Here is a 20,591-nt window from a genome sequence, read left to right as displayed (position 1 = left end):
AACACTCCCCCACTGCAGGAGCCAGCACTGCCAGCAGAGCCCCCAAGGGACCAGCCAGGTAGAGCCCCCCTGCATCCTGCTATCACCCACACAAACTGTGACTGCTGATTTATCAGTCTGGGTTTTTCTTTTAATGCATTTTCCGCACCACTCGTGAGGAATGAAATTCTCCCTCACTGCTCAACCGGAATTTAACCTGCATTAACACATTCCAAGTACTCGCACGTGTTAATATGTCAGCTCGGTGTACCTTGTAACACCGCAGCAGTGATCAGTAACCTGCTGTCACTGCAGCACAGCCAGGTTTGGCACTTCATAGACAGAACACACCTCGTGGGACAGCAAAGCAATAAGAACCTCCATTCACTTGGTGAATACACCAAGCCCAGGTGCTCCCCAGGACTCCCAGCCACAACCCAGGCCTCTGCTGTGCCAGGTGTGGTACTAACAGACATGAGGGAATGGGGGGGAAGCCTTCCAAACCCAAAGTTTCCTCCCTCACGGACATGTCAGCAAAGGTTCATTTTCACCTCTGATTTTGGATATGCCAGGAGTTTCGTACTTATTTGTCGGACATTGTGATTGAGAGCAATTAGTCCAAACAACCCTTCAACAAACGCTCATTAATTCCACCACAGCCAGGAACTCCTGGTCACGGAGCAGCTCAGAGCAGCCCCACAGCATGCGAGTGCAGGGACAGCGGGCAGAACAAACCTGGACAAGTCCAACCTTGTGTGACGGCTGGTTTTTGTTTGGGTTTGTTGTTTCGGGTTGGGGGAAGTTCACATTCATACACTCAGGCCAGGACACCAACCTCTTTAGACCCAGATCACCTGCGATGAGTCGAGTTTATCAGCTGGAACCTCTGGATTTCCATCCTCATGGTGCTGCCAACACCTCTCCCCGTTAACCAAACCCCACACACACCTGCAGAGCAGCTCTATCCTTCAGCTAAACAACTACCAACACGAGCAGAAATCCTGGGGCCAAAAGAAAACAGACTTCACACACCCCCTGCTCCATAACTGCCCTCAGCTCCACACACCACTCACCCCTGTATTCCCAAGTCCCCGTTGTCCCCTGACATCCAGTTGTTTCCTTACCGCATTACCTGAAGCAAAGCAGTACACTGCAAGTATACAGAACCTGCCAAATTACAATGAAACTAATTAACACATCGATGATAGCCCCCAGAAACTGGATGCTGGAAGGCCGTGTATCCTGCATTTTACAAGGCTGCTCACCAGAAAGACGGGCTGAAATGCAACGAAGAGTCACAACAATTAGGGATAAACAGCCTCTCCTCACCCGCAGGTGCTCTGCAGGACAAGCAAAACAGATGTTGCTTGCTCACTGCCAAGAAGCCTGAATCCTGCTTAGATTCTAAAGTAACAAATTAGCACCAAAGAATCAATTCACCTCTTGGTTTCCTCAAACGTCACAGACCTGCAAATCATTCCCAAGTGGGGACGTTTTGGGAGACAAGCGACTGTGATGTCAACCTGTTTAGAAAGCTCACACAAAACAAATCTTTATTCTCTGTCGCAGAAAATAAATACAGGTGCATATTTTCATATGCTTTTCTATAAAAGCACTCCTACAAAAATCACTGAACCGCATACAACAGTACAACCTTTTTGGCTTTTTAAATGCAGGTATCAGAGTCACTTCATTTTATTACCTTTTAAAGCACTCGTAGCAAGCAGCTTTGGAAAAGGAATGCTTAATTTCGAAGCCAAATTCTCGCTTCAAGTCTTTTGTGGGGTTTTCTCACCATGTATATAGTGCAACTAACCTATAAGCAACTAGAACGGTTCTCTGTTAATTGTTCACCCACCTCCCTCCCTCTCTCCCCTCTCTTCAATCTCCCACAAAAAAACTGCAAAGAAAGAAAACCAGCTCTTACAAACTGTTCTGTCCTGATACTTAAACCAAGAGAAAACAACGAGTGGCTCCATAGAGACATTACGATAAGCAACGATGCTTCACAGCTCGGTATCTTTTTGCTTCCAGTTTGGCCCAAGGTGTTTATTTAACTTAAAAAGCTTTAATCATCCAGTCCAATGTTTCTGAAAAGGTACGACATCGACTCCCCGTTGTGGATCCTGCGAATGGCTTCCGAGAGGATCATGCTGATATCCACAGTCTTGATTTTAGGACACTGCAGTTTCTGGATTTCATGCGGAATCGTGTTTGTAACAACCACCTAAAGAAAGGGGAAAACACCATCAGCTCCAGGCCCTTCACACTTCCCACCTCCCAGATAAGAATTGTGAAACTCCATGTCTACCCTCTAGATCCTATTGAACCAGCCTGGCTGATAAAGGAACAAGATTTCACATTACTGTCAGGATCAAAATCTCAAGCAAATCTGCCGGAGGACTCCTCATACCCATAGAGACCAGCAGCAGGGCTCTCCCTTCTTTTATTTCCAGCACCCAAGTTCACAAAGGGAGGTACAAAGATCTCCCAAACGCTGAAGGGGAAAAACATGCCAATACTGACAGCTCATCTCTACTCCCCCTGCTTTCCCACTGCTACAGCTTCAGGATGCAGAGATGCCACTATTCCAGCATGTGAGTCAACAGTAACAAAGCCTAAACACAGGATCTTACCTTGATTGATTCTTAATGCCAGCATATTTTAAAAATCAAGTCAGGAGAAATTTGCTTACTTTAAAAAGAGAAAAATGACCTGAGTAGAAATTCAGAATTTATGCTTACTTCATCAATTGCAGATTCTTCTATCAGCCTGGGAGCATCTGAAGATAGCAGGCCATGTGTGGCCATTACAAAGATCTTGTAAGCCCCCCTCTCCTTTAGGGTCTCTGCTGCAGCAAGAAAGCTGTCAACATCATCTATGATGTCATCCTGTCAAACAAAGGGGACACTGAGCCAGTGGAGCTCAACATGTTCTCACACAGATCAACACAGTGTAACTGCAGTGACCTTTAATCTGTTTCAGATACAACACCCAATTGTTATCAAAATCCCACCACCAAAGTTTAGTCATTAATACAACAACAACTGCACTTGCTATCTGCAGCTTTAACATATTAAGTATATTTTAACACATTAAATATGTTTTCATATGTGCCATATCAAAAGGCACAGCACTTTACTTACCACGATTATAGCTATTCTTCCTCCTACATCTCCAACAACTGTGATAGGTGGTTTTTCCTTGGGAATCAGCACTGATTAACAGTAATGTTTTAGAGAGAGAGAAAACAGAAAGGAAAAGAAGGTTTATACAATTTACTTTGAGTGTAAAAACACCTGCAAACATCAGTCACCACTTTTAGAGAGAAGCAATGTAACAACTATTCCAACTACTGCGGTGTTACTGGGAAATGCAAAAAAAGAAACATACATACATATATATACACATATACACACATTCAGTTTAATCAAAAGCATTAACTACACGTATACAGTGGTGTCAGACACAACCAGTTCAATCACTCCACTCAGATCCCAGCTAGGTTTACACAGTGAAGTTTTTCTGGTGCAGCTACAGGTCACACCCCGCTCAGCATGGACCTTCTGACAAGCACACAGCACTGACCCAGATACACACAAACCCAGAGCCAGTCTAGCTTATTAAGTCCATGTTCCAGAACAAAATCCAGCTATCAAATCCAAGAGGCAGAAGAGTGCTGCCTCTATGCCTCCTCTGACCTGCTGCGATGGCACAGGTGTCACATGTGGCCTTGCACTAGAACTACAGGTTACAAAACCATCAAATAAAAACCTTATATTCCCCCTCACGTTCTTAAAAAGATCTCTGATGGTCTGTTACTACCACCCTGTCCCCCAAAACCACAAAAAGCAAGAGGTGAACACTTCCACATACAAACTTACTTACTGGGTATCTCCAAACTGGGATGAATAGCAGCTACGTTTTTGGCTGTGGGTGGTGAGTGTCGACCATCTACCATGTCAGACTCAGCATCTTGAGCTTCCCCATGAATCACTGCAATTCCCAACCGCAAACGTTCAGCAAACGACTGAGCCCTGAAGAGGAAGGGTTACAAAAAATAACTATCATGTATATATAGGTATACACAGTAAACTTAAAATAATTCACATGCATACACGGCTAACCTACAAGTATTTCAACTTTATTTCTAAAGTTACAGAGGAAAAATGAAATGATCCAATAATAGGACAACACATCAAATCACTTAACCCGTTGAATCTTGCTTTCACTGCGCTTATGAGAGTCAGAACAACCTTGGAAGTGTCCATACAGGTTTTGTAAGCAACAGGTCAAATGCTGCAAAGGCAACAAATCTGTTTACTCCCTTCTGTTTTGCCCAGTCAAAAAAATAAGCTTTCTAGCCTTGAGCATTCCTGAGATCCTGTGCTTTAGCTGCTCTCGTGTAACCATCACCAAGAATATCTGGATTGCTTATTTTTAATGAAATAGTATTTAATAAGTCTAATAAACAACTGTTCACCTACTTATTTTTAACAAGATGTGGACTAAGTAAGGCAGCATCCTGACCTTCTGACACGTAGCCTTAGTATCCTACTGAAGAGGCATCAAACGATGATTCTGCTTGACAAACAGCTCTTGAAATTTAAACAGCTGTCTACGAACTTACAAGAGGTTCCTTTACCATACAGTATTTTCTTGAATTCAGAATGTACGTAAAGAACTATGGAGCCTGCCAAAGGAGTGGGAAAAGCAGAGAGGCAGGATCATAGGAAATTTACAGCCAGTGCCTGTATCCCAGATGCTGACAGCAGCAAGTACAAATGCAGCAGTGGGATTTGCCTTGCCTTACCTCACACACCCAGGTCAGTACCTGACACCACTGACCTGATCTCCCTCTGGTCAAAGTGAGACCAGCACAATGCAACACACCTTGTCCTAACCTTAGTACCTGAGACTTGTGGCCTGAATTACCTCCTTTACAATCAAGCCTTGTTTCACTATCTAAACAACTCAAAGTCCACAGAATAATTTGCTCATTGTAATGCTCTGCTAATTAAAAACAGAATTTTCCACAATGTGGTTATCACAGTTAGATTTTTCAGAAGGTTGAATGCATATAAATTATGAATCCAAACACATTTCTTTTAAGAGTTAAGACTTAAAATGCATAATCATATAAACGAATCAATCATTCAAAAACCACAATATTACACCAAATAAAGTTCAAAACAACACTAAAATGATTCATTCATTTTCCACTGAACTCAGAAACTGCAGAAACATCCTGAACTCCTTCAAGCAGAAGTTCTCACAAGCAGACATTCATCCGGAGAATGTTTTCCTTTATTAGGATAAACCATTCAACCATTCTTTTCCAAATACAAGCACTATTCAGCTTGGAGTGCCTCAAGCACTGTTCTGAAATGCATCTGTATATATATGAAGAAACTAAACAAATACGGCTCTGGGATCCTCTTCTACACATCTGTGACTGACTGATCACCTAAAGGTATGAGAAGCTATTTGCTGGCATATGCAGTGACTTGGAAAGCATGAAAATGTTTCAACAAATGTATCTAGACCTAGGAGGCAATGCTGACACCAAACAAAATAAAGACAAGCATATGTAAAATAACCGTCTAGAACAAAACAAGTCACCTAAGAACTACTGCTGGGAAACAAAGATGACAAAAGTCATTGCCCTCAGTACTTCTACAAAGTAAAACATCTCTGATTTACTATGTAAAACAATGAAAAACTTTTTTTATGAAGACTATCACGATGTTTTGGCTTAAGTCTAGGTAACTTCTCAGCAAATTACTAGTTTGTCACTACACCAAAACCAGTATCTCTTAAATCACCATCCAGCTCTTGGCCCTCCTCTCCGAGTAGCATAACTGCAAAGAGCTCAGGTACAGCAAACCAAAAAGCTGAAAGAATTAAGAACAACTATTTGGCCAAGAAGAACTTCTCAGGTCAAATAGCCTCAGCCATCAAATCCCACTCCACCAAGCCAGATGGTAAGCCATTCTCATTTAGGATCTGATAACAATGCTCTAAGCTGTGATCTTGTTAAGCAATTACTCTGGATTAATGGTGTTCTACTTCTAGCCATTCTTCTTCATTCACAATAGGAAATCTGTGATGTAAACACAGAAAAATATGATTAAATAGCTTCTTTATACTAAGTGCTGCATTGATTTATCACTTGTAGTAAACACTACACATGTGGCAGTCTAAGTGGCAGGGGGTGCAGGCTGCATCTTCTAATTGCTGAACTTGTCTAGGTTCACCTGATTGGAAAAGCAAAATCACAACAGAGATTTCCTGCTCTAACAAGAGAGCAGATCTTACCCACCTCTTTGCAGACGCAGGTGATTTGGCCACAATTACAGCATTCCTGTAGTCTGGTATCTGTAGTAAATAACAGATAGCAATGTCCACTTCGTATCTTCAGACAGATTTAAACTCAGAAAGAATCAAAATTTTACTTTGCCAAAAGAATTTTAAACATTGAATGCTTTACCTAAAGCAACCTCGAGAATCCACAGTACATGAAGAGACTTCACATCTCAGTAAGCCCAGCCATTAAGCAAATTCAGACTTTTAACTCAAAGTTCCAGCTTTCATTAACATCATGTTATACACAGATCACACAAAAGTAACTGCCTTAGAGTAATATGCAGACTACAAAGGGAAACATTAAAAAGCAGGAAACCATGAAAACTAAAGTTTCCTGTCCTATTTAAATTGACTTGTGAATCCACACAGCAGTCTTCCAAAAACACAATATTTCATCTTTCCTTTTTTGTGGGGTTGTTCTTCAAGTTACAGCAGAAGAAAAAAGACAGGCCTCTCCATTACATCATACCAACTCCTTCCATGCACCAACCAAAAGGCTAAAAATTCTACATTCTGATCCTGGAGTCACTGTTTATGTTCTCTCTGTAGATCAGCGTGAGAGGACGCTGCTCCAGATGCTGACAGCAGCAAAGTGGCAAGACCAAGAAGTTTGGTTTTCATTTCAAGGTCTGATGGGTACGTGAGTCAGTCTTTACATGGACCGTCCCTCCCAGGTCTGTCTCCTCATTATCACACTGGCTTTTCCTCTCCAACACTCTCACTTCGTTTAGCCAGCACTTTAGTCCCCATCTCTCAAACCTCCTCATCTTAGTATCCTGTTTTCCTTTCAAAAGCTGACTGCTTGTCAGACCCATCTTTCCCCACCCAGTTTCAAGCATTCCACTATCTATATTTCCAGTCCTTTCTCACCTCTTTTCCAACAGCACTTTATGTTCCTCTCAGTGCAATTCCTTCCTTGCAAACTCAGCATTTTCCTGGGACAATCTGTCTGCTACAGAGCACAGAAGACAAAGAACCTGCCTGGTCTTGTAGGAGATGTAATGCTACATGGACACTCTTAGTGTAACAATAACAAGTCCTACAAAACAGATCCAATCCCTGGAGAACCCCAGAGTTACAGACCTCAAGAGCTGCTCATGAACACCTGCAAACTGTTCTGCTACAGCTGACATCTGGCAAAACTGGGGGATCAGTACCTTGAACTGAGTTCCTCACCTTACTGTCAGATGCTAAATAGCTCCAAAACATGGAAATACTTCTTTCTCCCATTCACAAGCAAGTTATGTTCTTCCACAGTCTAATCCTTGGACACACAAACTGGCCAAGTATTTCCAAAAACATTCTGTTTGAACAAATTATTTTTCCCATACTTGCTTAAGTTCTGAATTTTGGCATGGGCCTAACAACCAAAAACAAGGGCTTCTCAGAGGACATGTCAGAAAGCATTAACAATCCGCAGCGCTACCAACTCCACCTACAACAGTGGGGATTCAGCATGTTCTGTCCTTTACAAATGCTAAATTAAACAACAGACTAGGAAGATGAACATGTTGGAAGGTACGAACAAGGCAGGGCCTGTCATTTGACATAATAAAGGCTTTGATCTTGTTCAAACATCATTGCCTCCCTTTTCCCCTGCCAAATTATCGAATTTGTTCTCATCTCTTCAAAAATGAAGTCAGAAAGCCAGAAATGTCATCCAACAGACAGCAGAACATCAACAGCTCCTAGTAACAAAGAGCTACGTCAATCTGAGATTGGCAAATCACTCTAAGATCAACTTGTACACATAGGAAAGAAGACAGTAACTATAAATATTTGCTAGACATACAAAGGAAAACCACCAAATTTTCTTCGTGCCACATGAATTTCAGTGATTGAACTGACTTCATCCCAGAGCACCCAATAATCCCTTCACACACATGCATGACAGTGAACAGCTACAAGGCCTCATCCTCTGAACCTTCAGCTAAATGCTTTGCAGGTGACCTTTGCTTTTTATCCATTTCATGCTATTCAACAGATCCCATCACAGCAACTCCCACCTGAAACATTCACAGTGCAGGAGATGCAGCAGGCAGCTGCCATCATGAACCTGAGAATACTGAATCCTTTCTCAGCAACACCAGAAGAATCTTTTACAAAGGGATAACAAATACAGCTTTGCTAGTGAAAGTACTTGCCAATATAAAACCCAGGTGATCACACTGGCTCAGTCAACTTAAGTTCTAGCAAGTCATCTCTAACAAGCAGAAGAAAACAGAAACAAATATAAAGTATCTTTTAAGCCCTCTCTACAAACACCTCAGCAGCGCTTTGTGAATGTTCACAGGTTAGAAAGCAGCAGGAGCCACAGACTCAGCTGCAACAATTCCTTGTAAATCATTCTGACAACCAGGTATCAAAATGTGCTTAAAGACTAAACCACACCCTGACCTGCTATCTACCACAGACAACAGGTTCAAGTAACATACAGTGGCAAAACTTGTCTTCAATCGATACATTTGGTCTTCTATTTTATTTTCTTTAACTTACACAGTGATTACAATGCACAATTGCAGAAGAATGGTGAAATGGTGAGATGAAGGATGGTGCCAAAGCCAAGAGCGCAGTTTTGTTCTATAGTCTTCCCTTGTTGCTAGGACTGTAGTACCAAATAATGACTGACACCCAGCTGAGAACTGAGCCTTAACAATCACGGTGGGTTTTTTAGTTTGCATTTGCATTTTTTGTTTTAATTGTGGCATCTACCTCTCTGTAAATGAAAAGGTGTGGGTTAAAAAGTAAGAGTGAACTATGCATTTTCTTTTCACCAGGAGGAAAGCAATTGCTTTCTTCCAAAATTATAATTAGTCAAGACATAATATATTACCTTACACCTACAATTATCAACTGCGCAATCTGTACAGATGGATCTACCAGCAGCACTTCTCAAAGCACTTTCTACAAGTAATATCCATTTCAAAGACAGAGAACTGGATGCACACAACATCACAAGTCACACTCAAGATGTGCTGANAACAAACAGCACATTTCCCCACAACAGAAGTAATATGTTCTTAGTTTCAGATTATGATGGACAGACTTCCATCATTTACATGTTAACCCACAAAATATTTTCATAATGCTACATAAATTACACCTACACAAGCATTCCATCCTGTAAATAGCAAGGAAATTGGAAACAGGAAAAGAAGAGGACAACTAGAATAGGAAAATATTTTTTTAAAATATTAATTAGAGGAACATGTCTAAAAAGACAGAACAGCAACCCTACATGGGTAATAAAATGTAGTTCCCCTCGATAGGAAATCTCAGTTCTCTCAGGGGAGAAGAACCAACTTCATGCCCCAAAATGACCCTTCCTCCTTTCAAAACCTGTTTGAAGAATTAATCTTCTCACAGGAATTTGCTTCAAGAGCCTTGAGAAGTGAAAAAAATAACAAAGAAACAAAACGCTGTAATAGAGCAGCTTTCTCACCTCTTCTTGGATGTACTGTAGTAAAAATGGAGATGCTCTCAAGTTATCAACTGGAATATTGAAGAAGCCCTGTATCTCCTTCTGATGTAAATCCATGGTAATAAGATGAGTTAGTCCTTCAGAAACAAAATAAAACAGACATATGGAGAAGCACATGAAGAACATTATTTTTCTCTAAAATTTAACAAGTTTTTTTTCAAAACAAGCTCTGTAAGCCACTATGATAACTAGAAATAAATAGCAGATTAGCTACATCCCTTCTAGATACACCAGGGTTACCACATTTCCAGATGCCTCAGAACAACCTACATAACTGGATCAGCAGTGCCACACTGAGGCAGGTATGATCCTTCTCCATGTGACAAAACGGAACCACAAACAAGATGAATGGATCTATGCCACACAGTATAAGCCTGGCACAGCAAACATCTGAGTTCTAAACTCCTGAGAAATGGATCCAAAAATTAGACTCATTGCTACGTTACTTTTAAAATAAGAACCAGATCCCAACATTCATTGTTACTGCACATCCTTCCCAGGGAAATTTGTTGAGGACTGACAATGAAAAAATCTCTTTCAATCTGAATGCTCAGCATAGGATCCCCCATTGCCCTGATTATTTCATAACAATCTCCATCCTTACCAGCTTTGCACATCATTGACGCCAGTAATTTAGAGACGATGGAGCCCCTTTTTCTCATCTTGCACTGTTTGCTGTAGGGGAAGTAAGGAATCACTCCAATTATGCTTTTGGCACAGGATGTTTTACAAGCATACACCATGATCAGGAGTTCCATGATCGTAGTATTCACATCCCTGCAACGAGAAGCATCTGGTTTTGTATCCAAGCATAAGAATCCTGCAGGTGAATTCAAAGTAACACCTATACAAACTACTCTGCTGTGTGAATGTGGTGTCAGAGCATCTTCAGGAAGAATCCAGTTGTGCACCTAAGGATGCAATGCCCTGTGCCTACTATTTTAATTCTTCACTGGAATCATTTTTTTTTTCCCCCTGTACATTGACAATAATGAAAAGATGGTGGTAAATACCCAAAAGGTTATTTACAGGAAAAACTCACCTGTATGAAAGCCTTCGGTCTGCTGGGAACCACTGAGGCAATCACCACCAAGGAGCGATCTCCAAGAGATGCTGCCTTAGTGGTGGTCAGCCCTTAAATGAGGTCTAGAGGAGGTGGAGTCAAGCTCCACCCCTTCCAGGAGCACAGCTAAATTACACTCACCTGTGCTCCCACAGCTGACCCCACACTTGTATCAGCTGATCAATCAGAGGTTCAGGCTGTGATTACCAATTTCCCATACACCCCCCCCTTTCTGGGACAACTCAGCAGTTTTTGTTATACCACATCCAGGCTTTTAGTAATACAAAACACTGCTGTAACAACCTACACCACAACTGGGGTTTATTATGATGGTTGAGCTAGATATTGGAGGCCTTGTCCAGCCTTAATGATTCAATGAATCTAACCCCAACATTTATTCCTATTGTATACAAAGCAAAATAGATGTATTTTTCAATACACGTAACTAATTTGTCTTGCAATACATTTGCCCTTTTGTTTAAGCCAACAACAGGCTAAATATTCTGTAACTACCATCTCTTTTCTGCTCTAAATGAACAGACAGAGAAGGCATCTCTGCAATGGGAACCAGTCATCAACTAAGAGATCAACTATTTCTGTTACCACTAGAAATAAAGTTATCACATGTGTAAAGTTCCTTTCAAAATAACAAAGTTATTTTCTGAGTCACTGAACACACTGCCTAGGAAATGTTTCTCCTACTTTTAGAAGCCTGTAATGGTGCTGGAGCCATGGAAAGGAAGGAATTTAAGGAACACTGTGAGCAAAAGGCACCTGGCAGAAGAACTCAGAGAGGCCATGGGGAAAGTTTCAAAGGTATTTTCACTGAAAGTAAAATTAATCGATGTTAGCTTATAATTAAGTCCCTTCTTTGTGCAGATCCTTATATAATATTATATAGTATCGTATAATATATATCATACATACACACCACATATATATAAATCTATTCTTATTATACTGTATCTATACACAACTATGAATTGAAAAGTTAAAACAGAATTGTTCTTATGGACAGCCTACATCAAAATACAGTAAAGTGCCTTTAAACAGCTACTCACTTTGAAACTGTCTGGATGATGAACACATCCTTTCCCCTCACAGACTCCTGAATTTGTACTCTTGTTTCTGTCAAGAAGAGAAATGTGTAAGATTTACAGGAACAAAATGCAACAGAAACAAGAAAAGGGCAGCCAATACACATACATTGTACACAAGTAAGATTCCAGTTTTGCCAATTAAATGCTCACCTCTGTTTGGCTCTTGATAAACCTGAACCTTCCCCATCTCAACTCCTAATCGCCTGCAGGAAGAGAAAAATAAACCAGAATATGAGAAAATGAAAGGTAAAACAAATGAAGAGCCCATGCAGTGCAATAGCTATTGAAAAGGCTGGATTTGAGGAGAAAAACAGGAAAAGAAAACCATAAGTCCTAAAATCAACAACCACAGTGGAAATCTCTTGATACAGCCGCACTGCAGGTAAAGCTAAACTCATTTTCAAATACTGCTTACTAAATCCAGTGACAGTTTCTCACTCTTGTATATTTACACACATTATACCTATGTTGTGCTGTCTCCAAATCTACAAAGAAAGCTGACAATATAAACATTCACAACGCTTAAAAGCCCACTTTTAAAGCACTCTTTTCCAAAGAAAAATGTCAATCTAAAGTGAATGGAAAATACTAGTGAGCTCTATTCAATGAATAAAGAAAGATTAAATCCGGCTGAATTTACTCCATTTCAATATCAGCACAGAGCACTACCACTAAGAGCAGAAAGCAGGATATGATAGGTACACATGATAGGTACACATGCCCAAATCCTTCCCAAGCACAAGTGCTTTCCACATCTAGCTTTGGGTACACAAACCTCAGGAATAACCACATAACAAAAAAGAAAATCAGCCTTCATTAAAACAAGCCCCATCATAAAGACACAGAGGTCTCACGCTGCTCTGCAGGCAGATATTACTTACTCAGCAATTCTCTTTGATAGTTCCATGCATGAAGAATTGGAATTAGCTGAAAAAAGCACCAGTCCACCTTTTGTTATATTCATGATGGCCCCAGTTTCAATTGATGGCACACAAAACATCAAACCTAAGTTGTCTTCCCACTCCTAAAAGACTGAAACAGATCAAAGGCCTGGTAAATCCACAGCATTAAAAAGACAAAAAGAACAAATTTTCTCTGTTTAGACAATGAGGTTTTCATAAATCTGTATTCTCCAACACTCTTAATCTTTATTATCACCACTTGAGTAGTGCCATAGAGATATCACAGCTTCTCTTTTCCATAGTTCCCTTTCTAGAGCTAAGCAACACTGACTCTTAATACCACAAAGCCAGTCAGGCATTGGTCAGAACTCAAAGAGAGCCCTTGGGTGCTGGTTACAAGTTAAATAGACTAGAAGCAACTATTTCCATAGCTGTGTATCTTTCCATCTCTTTGGAATAAATGATAAACTTACAAATACAGATGAAACACCCAGTTTAAAGGTAATCTCCCTCTCAAACAAGGTGCCCAATAATTTAAGGTAAAATACAAACTGAATCCCATTTCTCAGTTTGTGTTTTTTCCTTCTTTCTGGCACAACTCCCAGCTGGCAATAAAGTGCCCAATACTTATAATGCATCTTCAATCCAGCAAAGTGAGAGTACACTAGAAATGCTTTTAGGACTCAGAACATCAGCTGAAATCACCCTTCGTTAACATAATGAGAACAATGGTGAGACAACCTTCAAGTGTTACTGCCTTTATGCCACAGTTTGAAGACAACTTCTCTCTCCAGTTACACTGCCCTCCTTTCTGCGTGGATTAGGTATTATCCTAAGGAGAGGACTTGAGAAATCTGGTGAAAGATGAGAGCTGTTTCATGTTTATTGCTCAGGATGCACTTTACTCCACACTGAGGTACCGCCACTCACAACCAACATGGAAGACTTGCAGCTTTTCACATAACCATAGGTCAAGGACACGTGGATGCACTGCAGCAGCAACAACTGAGCTGCAATGTGTGGTGTAGGGAAAAGCCAGGTTTGTGGAGCAACAATGATGCACCCGACAGGAAAAGGGCATTGGGATGACAGCAAACTGCCAACAACTTTATTAGACGTGCAAAGAGATGACTCCACAGGTGCCCATGGGACCACAGCTCTCCCTGGCTGCAGGTGGATGCATCTCCTAGGCCAGGCTGTAAGAAAACACACACCCCACGGTACAGACTGCTCCGCCAGCTCCTACCTTTCCTCTTGAGCAGAACACCAACAGCAGATGATGAACACAACAATTCTTGGACGGGGTGTACACGATCCTATCGGCTTTCCCTTTTACACCTCCACCAATTCAGCTCATACATAAGGAAAGCAACAGAGGCAGTAACAGCTGTCTGGAACTACCGCTTCTAAGCGTGACCCCACGGGCTGGGGGGCATCCAGGCCCTTCCCACGATGGGATGTGTTTCTCCATAGCCCCATAAGGATCTCAGCAGCGATCTATGCCCCCGGGCTCACTCAGAGGCCTGAGCCCCGCACCCACACCTCACTACCCCTCATTATTCCCTCGGGGGAGCGGCTTTGAATGTCCCTCAGCCCCCGTTGTGTCACCAACCACACCCACAGCCCATCCTTCACCTGTGGGGCCGCTGATGAACCCCCCCGGAGTGAGGCTCCCTTCCACACGGCCGCTGAGGGGAAGCCCCTTCCTCAGGCGGCGGAGCGCCGTGTGGGGCATAGCGTGGAAGGGAAACACAGCACATCCCTTTCTGAAGGCCTTACCTGCCGGCTCCGACCCTCCGGCCCCGGGAAAAGGCGGCCCGGCCCGGAGGGATGGTGGAGAAGCAGCAGCAGCGCAGAGCTCAGCCCCTCCAGCAGTTAGCCACTCGCAAGATGGCGGCGCCGCGAGGGGGGGAGCGGGAGGGAGGCCACGCCTTGACCCCCCCCCCACAGCCCTTCCCGCCGAGGCCACGCGCCGCTCTGAGCGGCGTCGCCGCCGGCGCCATTTTGCCCCCCTGAGGTTGGGGGGATGCTGAGGCACAAAGACAACTTTGGATTTCATACTTCAAACCTCTCGTAGTGAAACTGCCGCTGTGAGCTGCTTTTTTTTTTTTTTTTTTTTGCTATAAACATTCACACGCTTGCCCATAGCTCACAATACGCGCCTCAACAGTTGTCTCCTCTGCCAGCTGTTGGGGCAGGGAAGGAGAGCAGTTGAACCTGAATCAGTTGCCAGATGCTGAGCACTCCTCACAGAGCAGACATCTGTCTGAAACGTGTGAGACCTGTCTGTGTCCTCAGAGACACAACACTGCAGTGATTCCATGTGTATCTGCAGGATCTCTGGTTGGAAAGTGTGGTAAAATGGGCCCCAGGCCTCCTCACCACCCCCCAACATTTCCAGTCTGTGTTCCTCTATTTACAGGCCGCTGCTCCTGCTGTTGATTTGGGTTCCTTGGCCTTTGTAAGTTCCTTTCATCACAGAGTTTCACTGCAGGCTGTTATGGCAGAGTAGCCAGAAACAACACATGCTGAAGCACTGACCCGCAGTGCAATCAGCCGCCTTCCTCAGAGGCATTTCTCAATACCCTCGGGGCACACAGAATTCGCTGAGTGCTCCATTTGTGCTGCCCCAAATTCCTGCCATTTACACAAACAAACCACAGGACCAGGAACAAAAAAAAAATTGGGTCTTCTGATCCTTTTTCTTGGGCAACTGCCTGCATTTTCTCAGAGAAAAGCAGTTTCTTTCCCCACCTCTGTTTTCCTGGTCAGAGGAATAATAACGGAAGCCCCTGTTCCCAAAGGAGAGGGATTTGTTGATATTACAGTACGTTATCCAAGTACTGAGGGTTTAGCAGATTGCTTTCCCAAAATGAGCACCTGGATTTTGTTTCATTTACAATCACCCAATTAACAGCCGCCTAAGGAATCCTGAATAATTGTTATGTGTGACTGCAGCAGCTCAGGGAAATCTGTTTTCTTAATCCAGATGCAATTCTGTCAGGAAGAAAAAGAATAAGGCTAAGAAAAGCCCACATTCAACCCAGCCAAGGTGAAGGGCACTGCTCATCCAGCGCTTGGCCGGACAACAGCCTGCATCCATCACCTGAGAGGCAACAAATGCTCATGTCACCCCATCTCCTGAGCACCATCCATCACTGTTCTGCCAGGTTGTTGTTTTGTATTGTTATTTTTTTAATCAAGGTGGACGTTAAAAATCACCTTACTTGATGGTAAGAGTTATTGAGCTTGACACACCAAAGGAATATTTTGCTTTCATCCTCACACAGCCCAGTGAACGTGTTTTGTCTCTCCCAGTAGCCTTACAAAGCACCTTGAAGAAATCTTCTGCCTGACACAACCTTCCTGAGCCTGCTGGGATGCCCTGCAGCTTCAAGGCTGCCACCTCCAATCCCTGCCTCAGGAGTTACCGTGTCTGGTTTCTAGAAGACAGCAGCTTGGATACTGCCCAGATAGTGAGACAGAGCTCAAAGTAGCTATAAGTAGATTTCTGAATCTCCCCTGTGTGTGGAAGTGATCTGGAAAATAGCACTCCCCATTTCTGGGAACTAAAGTGCCTTAAGAAAGGCCCCAGAGCAGAGCAGGCATCTTATCTATGTGCAGGGCTAAATAGACAGCACTCCCTCTTTGTTTAATCAAATATTAATGCCTAACCGTGGCTTGGCTGTCTGCAGGAAACAGGCACCGACTCATTCTATTATACTAACGTTCCTCCTAAGTCACGAAGCTTTGGGGAAAATATATATATGATATAAATATATATATGATATAAATATTTTAAACCACCACAGATTAGTTTGTTTTCCCATTTCTAACAGTACTGTGAGTTCCAGGTCATTTTGAAATGATTAACAGATCTGCCACATCAGCCTTCAGCACAGGCATGGAGTTATCTCCTATCAGCCTTCCAACAAAGAAACAACAGACTTGTTGGAATAGGCAGCCTTTAACAGGTCACTGCACAGGAAAATGTCTCAAGCTGGATGAAAGGGAAGGAACTGAGCAAACGCTGCCCTGGAATAAGAACCAGCAGTAGCATCTTCTGCTTTGTTCACATATTCGCTTTGCTGTGATTGCATGCAGCACTGCCCTGTAAAGTTTGTGTAACAGTCAGTAGCTCTGTTTACAGATGTGGTTTGCCCTTCAATTCTCCCTTAAACAAAAGCCACTGAACAATGGACTTGTGTCATTTCAGGGAAGTTGAACAGCTACATGGTGCCAAACACTCCATTCCGCTGTCTTACCCACCGGGTCCTAGTTTGACTTGCCATTTACTGCATTACTGCACAGAGCTACAGCTCTTCTACACAGAGGTGAGCATGCACCGTGCCCTGGGCAGGCTCTTAGTGAAGATACAGGAAGGGTTTGAATTAGGTGTGGGTCACTGTACAGCAGGCTTGCTAACAAAAACAGAGCTCAGTAGAGAGGAAATCCCGTGCTTCACACACAGATATGGGGAGGAAGTAAAGAGATTGCTGACTTCCAGCTCTGCCCAGAGCAGCCATGCAGAAGCTAGGAGAGGTGCAGGGAGGACCAAAGAGCAACCTGATCTCCTCCAGCTTGGTGCAGAACAGGGCTGAGCCCAGAGCAGCAGATTGTGTGCAGGTTGGGATCCTTTTACCCCGCTGCAGTACCAAGAAATGATGGACCTCCATACACTGCCTTTAGCTTGACCTTATCTAACGAGCCCATTCCCCAGGTTCAAGAGTGGGACACTTTAAAAGTTCTACTCACCCGGGAGATTTCACCAGAAGAAATGCAAGAGAACTAGTAGGCTTCTCACAGGCTTTTATTGTCTCATTTAGGAACATCTAATGAGAACTTCCTCCCCTGCTGAATCACTCTCCATCCATCTGCACCCACCATCCGCTGCTGGTACTTGTAAAGCTGTCTCAGCTGCTGCTCTTCCCTCCCTCATTCCTCTTAACTGTTCTGAGCTCAATTCTTTATTTCCACTCTCTCCTCCCAGTTCCAAGGAGAGAACACAACCTCTTCTTGAGACACTCCTTGGTTGGTTTGTCCCTGATTGCTCTGCAGCTTCTCCCACCTCCAGAGTCACCTGCCATCCTCCAAAGCAAAGCAACTACAGCCCTACTTGAAATCCTAACTTTAAATGCTTGCTATGTAGAGCTGGCAGGCATAGCAATAAGCAGCTGCTATCAAGGACTACATGCTCTAAGCCACCCCAGGCTTTAACTCCTTGACATCTTTGTTAAATCCTTGTCTAAGATCCTGCCTTCCTTACAGAAGCTGCTGTGTCACAAAACCCAGCAGTACCACATAATGAAAATACCACACTTACTTTTTCTTGTAGAAAAGAACACCATACAATCCCGGTACACCCTCATCCAACCAGAAATGGCCCACTGACCTGGTACCATTTAGCCTGGGGTTGAACCAGGACTGGTCACAGTCATGTTGGGATTCTGCCCACTCTGTTTTCACTCACCCAAACTAACCTCATTACATAATTCCTCCCCCTGCACCAGGCAGCAAAGTGTCTCCTTCCCTTGCTCCCTTCCTTTGAGGACAGCTCTGAACAGCACAGGGGGCACTCAGAAGGCACAGGCTTTGGGTTTTGTGCCATGACAAAGCCTCCAGCTCCAAATTACCTCAAGCCTTTCTGAGCTCTGTCACACCAAGACATCAAGACATGCTGGTGATACCACATTCACCTCACCCACCCCAAAGCACCTCATCACAATTCTCACACTGCTTTGCTACTTCATACTAAGCTCCCCGGCTACCAAAACTTGTTCTCAGCTCCCTCCACACACGGTTAAACCCAACACACACACCCCAAAACAGCTCAGTAAGTCCCAACCCTATTTGTAGGAATGGAGCTGTCAGCCTGCCCACAGAGCCGCCCCTCTGCAGGGCCAATCAGGCCGATGCCAGCAGGACAGCCGACCTGCACCTTTCCCAACCACTGCAAACAGCAGCGGTTCAGGCTGTTCCTGATGCCCAGCACCACCCAACTGATCACATCTGAAAGAGCCTTGAGAGCAAAGCTGCGTCAGAGGGGGGCGCAGCTGCCAAAAATGCTGTTTGACCCCTTAGGATTGTTGTTTGTCTTTGGGTTTTTTCTTCATTCAAGCTTTTTTATTTACGCACATGGCAAATATGAATATCAAAGAGAATGAATAGCCTGCCTTCCAGTTAGGGCTGAGGGACTACCACAGTTATCGCTGTAATAATGGGGTAGTCTGAACACAAGGGAATTCGATACAGTGAGAGGTTCATCTTGGAACCAGTCCCTGGGCAGCCTAACCCCACGTGGTGTCAGCTTTGCACAAGGGTTTGGGATGAGACCCAGGCTGACAAAACTATTTCTGTGACCATCCTGCATCACAGCAATGGCCACGAGCTGTAGGTTACTGTCGATAAAACATTCCCTTTCCCACTTTGTTCCCTAACAGTATTTTGACAGGTGTTCTCACAAACAGCTGTTGGAAACTCTCTAAGTCCCTTCCCCATCATGCAAGGAGAGAGCTGTGTGAAGGCACCCTATTTTGCTTATCCATCATAATGTGCCACTCAGAGAGAAAAGACAATTCAGTTGTGGGGTTAAATGGGATTTGCTGCAGCTGCTGTGCTAATGGCACTCTGTGCTTGGCGGGGATGTCAGGGTGCTGCTCTGTAGGTTGCTCTGCTGGTATTTCAGCATCAGTTCCTTATACCATCCTGGCTCTCTGCTGCACTGACATCAGTGCCCTGTACCATCAAATGGCCCAGAAAATTACATCCTTTCTTATCCCAAACTGTGATGCTCCACGTTCAAGGGCTCTGGGGTGATGAGAGAGGCACAAGGGGAGGCCAAGGCTTTGGTTCAGCAATCTCAGAGATGCTGCTTGTCACAAGGAATTATGTGGGCTCTGCAAACAGATGAAGAAAACCAGAAAGAGCAAACACTGCTCTGCACAACCTTGACACTGCAATCAATGCTGCTATTTACCACCAGGAGTGAGTAAACAGCCCCAGCATTGCACTGCATAGCAAACATTGCAGTTTTATCTGGATGACAGGCAGCAATTTGTGGTAAAGGGTAAATCTTTCTGTTCATTCATGCTTGACATATGGATGGTCTTGCTGCATTCCCTGATCTCAGTGGGATTACGCATGAATTTAAGGTTAAGTACATGCATGCCTGTAGGATCACAGCCTTCATTTAATGTTGTGTGACCCAACAGACCTGTAATTAATCCCTAACGTGTTCAAGTGACAGATCTGTCATCCACACAGAAATGAGAGACGTGCACATTCATACATTCAGGCTGGGATTCACACAGAGATTTTCCAACCATTGGAGCAATGAGGTTCCGTGAGCAGCTCAGAGGCCGCTTCCTAGCAGCATAAATGGGACAGTGGCAGTTTGTGCCATGTTACAGTCAGGGGAAAGAGGTGTGATACCAGGATGGGAACCTTCCCTTCTACTCCACCAACATTTTAAGCACTTTGCAAAGGTGAGATCTAGGCAAACCCAATCCTAAACCTGCTCTTCCTTCTTGGCATTGCTGGGTTTCAGATGTGCCCGACAAACCTCCTCACACAGCTGAGTGCTGCCAACGTCAGTCAGGGGGGAGTGACTGGGAGCAATTTCCAAATCGTGGGTATTGAATCTTCTTATCTATTTTGTTAGCAAACATGAGCATGCACAGTTGGAATGGATCACACAGGCA

At 43.6% G+C, this 20,591-nt stretch overlaps 1 protein-coding gene across 3 annotated transcripts; it reads right to left on the bottom strand.

Moving 5' to 3' along the window:
- Positions 1-1,505: 1,505 nt before the first annotated feature.
- PRPSAP2 (phosphoribosyl pyrophosphate synthetase associated protein 2) lies at positions 1,506-18,727 on the bottom strand. Of its 3 annotated transcripts, XM_015876547.2 has the most exons (12): positions 14,671-14,803; positions 13,633-13,745; positions 12,871-13,021; positions 12,140-12,192; positions 11,951-12,017; positions 10,431-10,603; positions 9,788-9,903; positions 6,302-6,357; positions 3,868-4,016; positions 3,126-3,196; positions 2,724-2,870; positions 1,506-2,206 (listed from the first exon to the last, which is right to left on the bottom strand). In XM_015876547.2, the coding sequence occupies exons 3-12, from the start codon at positions 12,987-12,989 to the stop codon at positions 2,048-2,050; spliced, it is 1,110 nt and encodes a 369-aa protein (XP_015732033.1). In that variant the 5' UTR covers positions 12,990-13,021; positions 13,633-13,745; positions 14,671-14,803; the 3' UTR covers positions 1,506-2,047. The 3 variants fall into 3 exon arrangements, with proteins under 3 accessions (XP_015732033.1, XP_015732034.1, XP_015732032.1); XM_015876548.2 differs by lacking the exons at positions 13,633-13,745; positions 14,671-14,803 and adding an exon at positions 17,647-18,727; XM_015876546.2 differs by lacking the exon at positions 13,633-13,745 and having other exon boundaries at positions 14,671-14,804.
- Between the last annotated feature and the right edge of the window lie 1,864 nt (positions 18,728-20,591).

Source organism: Coturnix japonica, chromosome 14, assembly GCF_001577835.2.
Source record: "Coturnix japonica isolate 7356 chromosome 14, Coturnix japonica 2.1, whole genome shotgun sequence".
NCBI classification, from domain to species: Eukaryota; Metazoa; Chordata; class Aves; order Galliformes; family Phasianidae; genus Coturnix; species Coturnix japonica.
The sequence above is the reverse complement of the archived record's forward strand: the minus strand, read 5'-3'. Positions and strand labels throughout refer to the sequence as shown.

Coding starts and splice junctions, on each gene's coding strand:
- PRPSAP2 (XM_015876548.2), bottom strand. CDS start 12,989: ATGTTTTGTGTGCCATCAATTGAAACTGGGGCCATCATGAATATAACA. Junction 12,193..12,870: donor CTATCAAAGAGAATTGCTGA/GTAAGTAATATC, acceptor CTCTTCCTGCAG/GCGATTAGGAGTTGAGATGG. Junction 10,604..11,950: donor ATCATCCAGACAGTTTCAAA/GTGAGTAGCTGT, acceptor TTCTCGTTGCAG/GGATGTGAATACTACGATCA.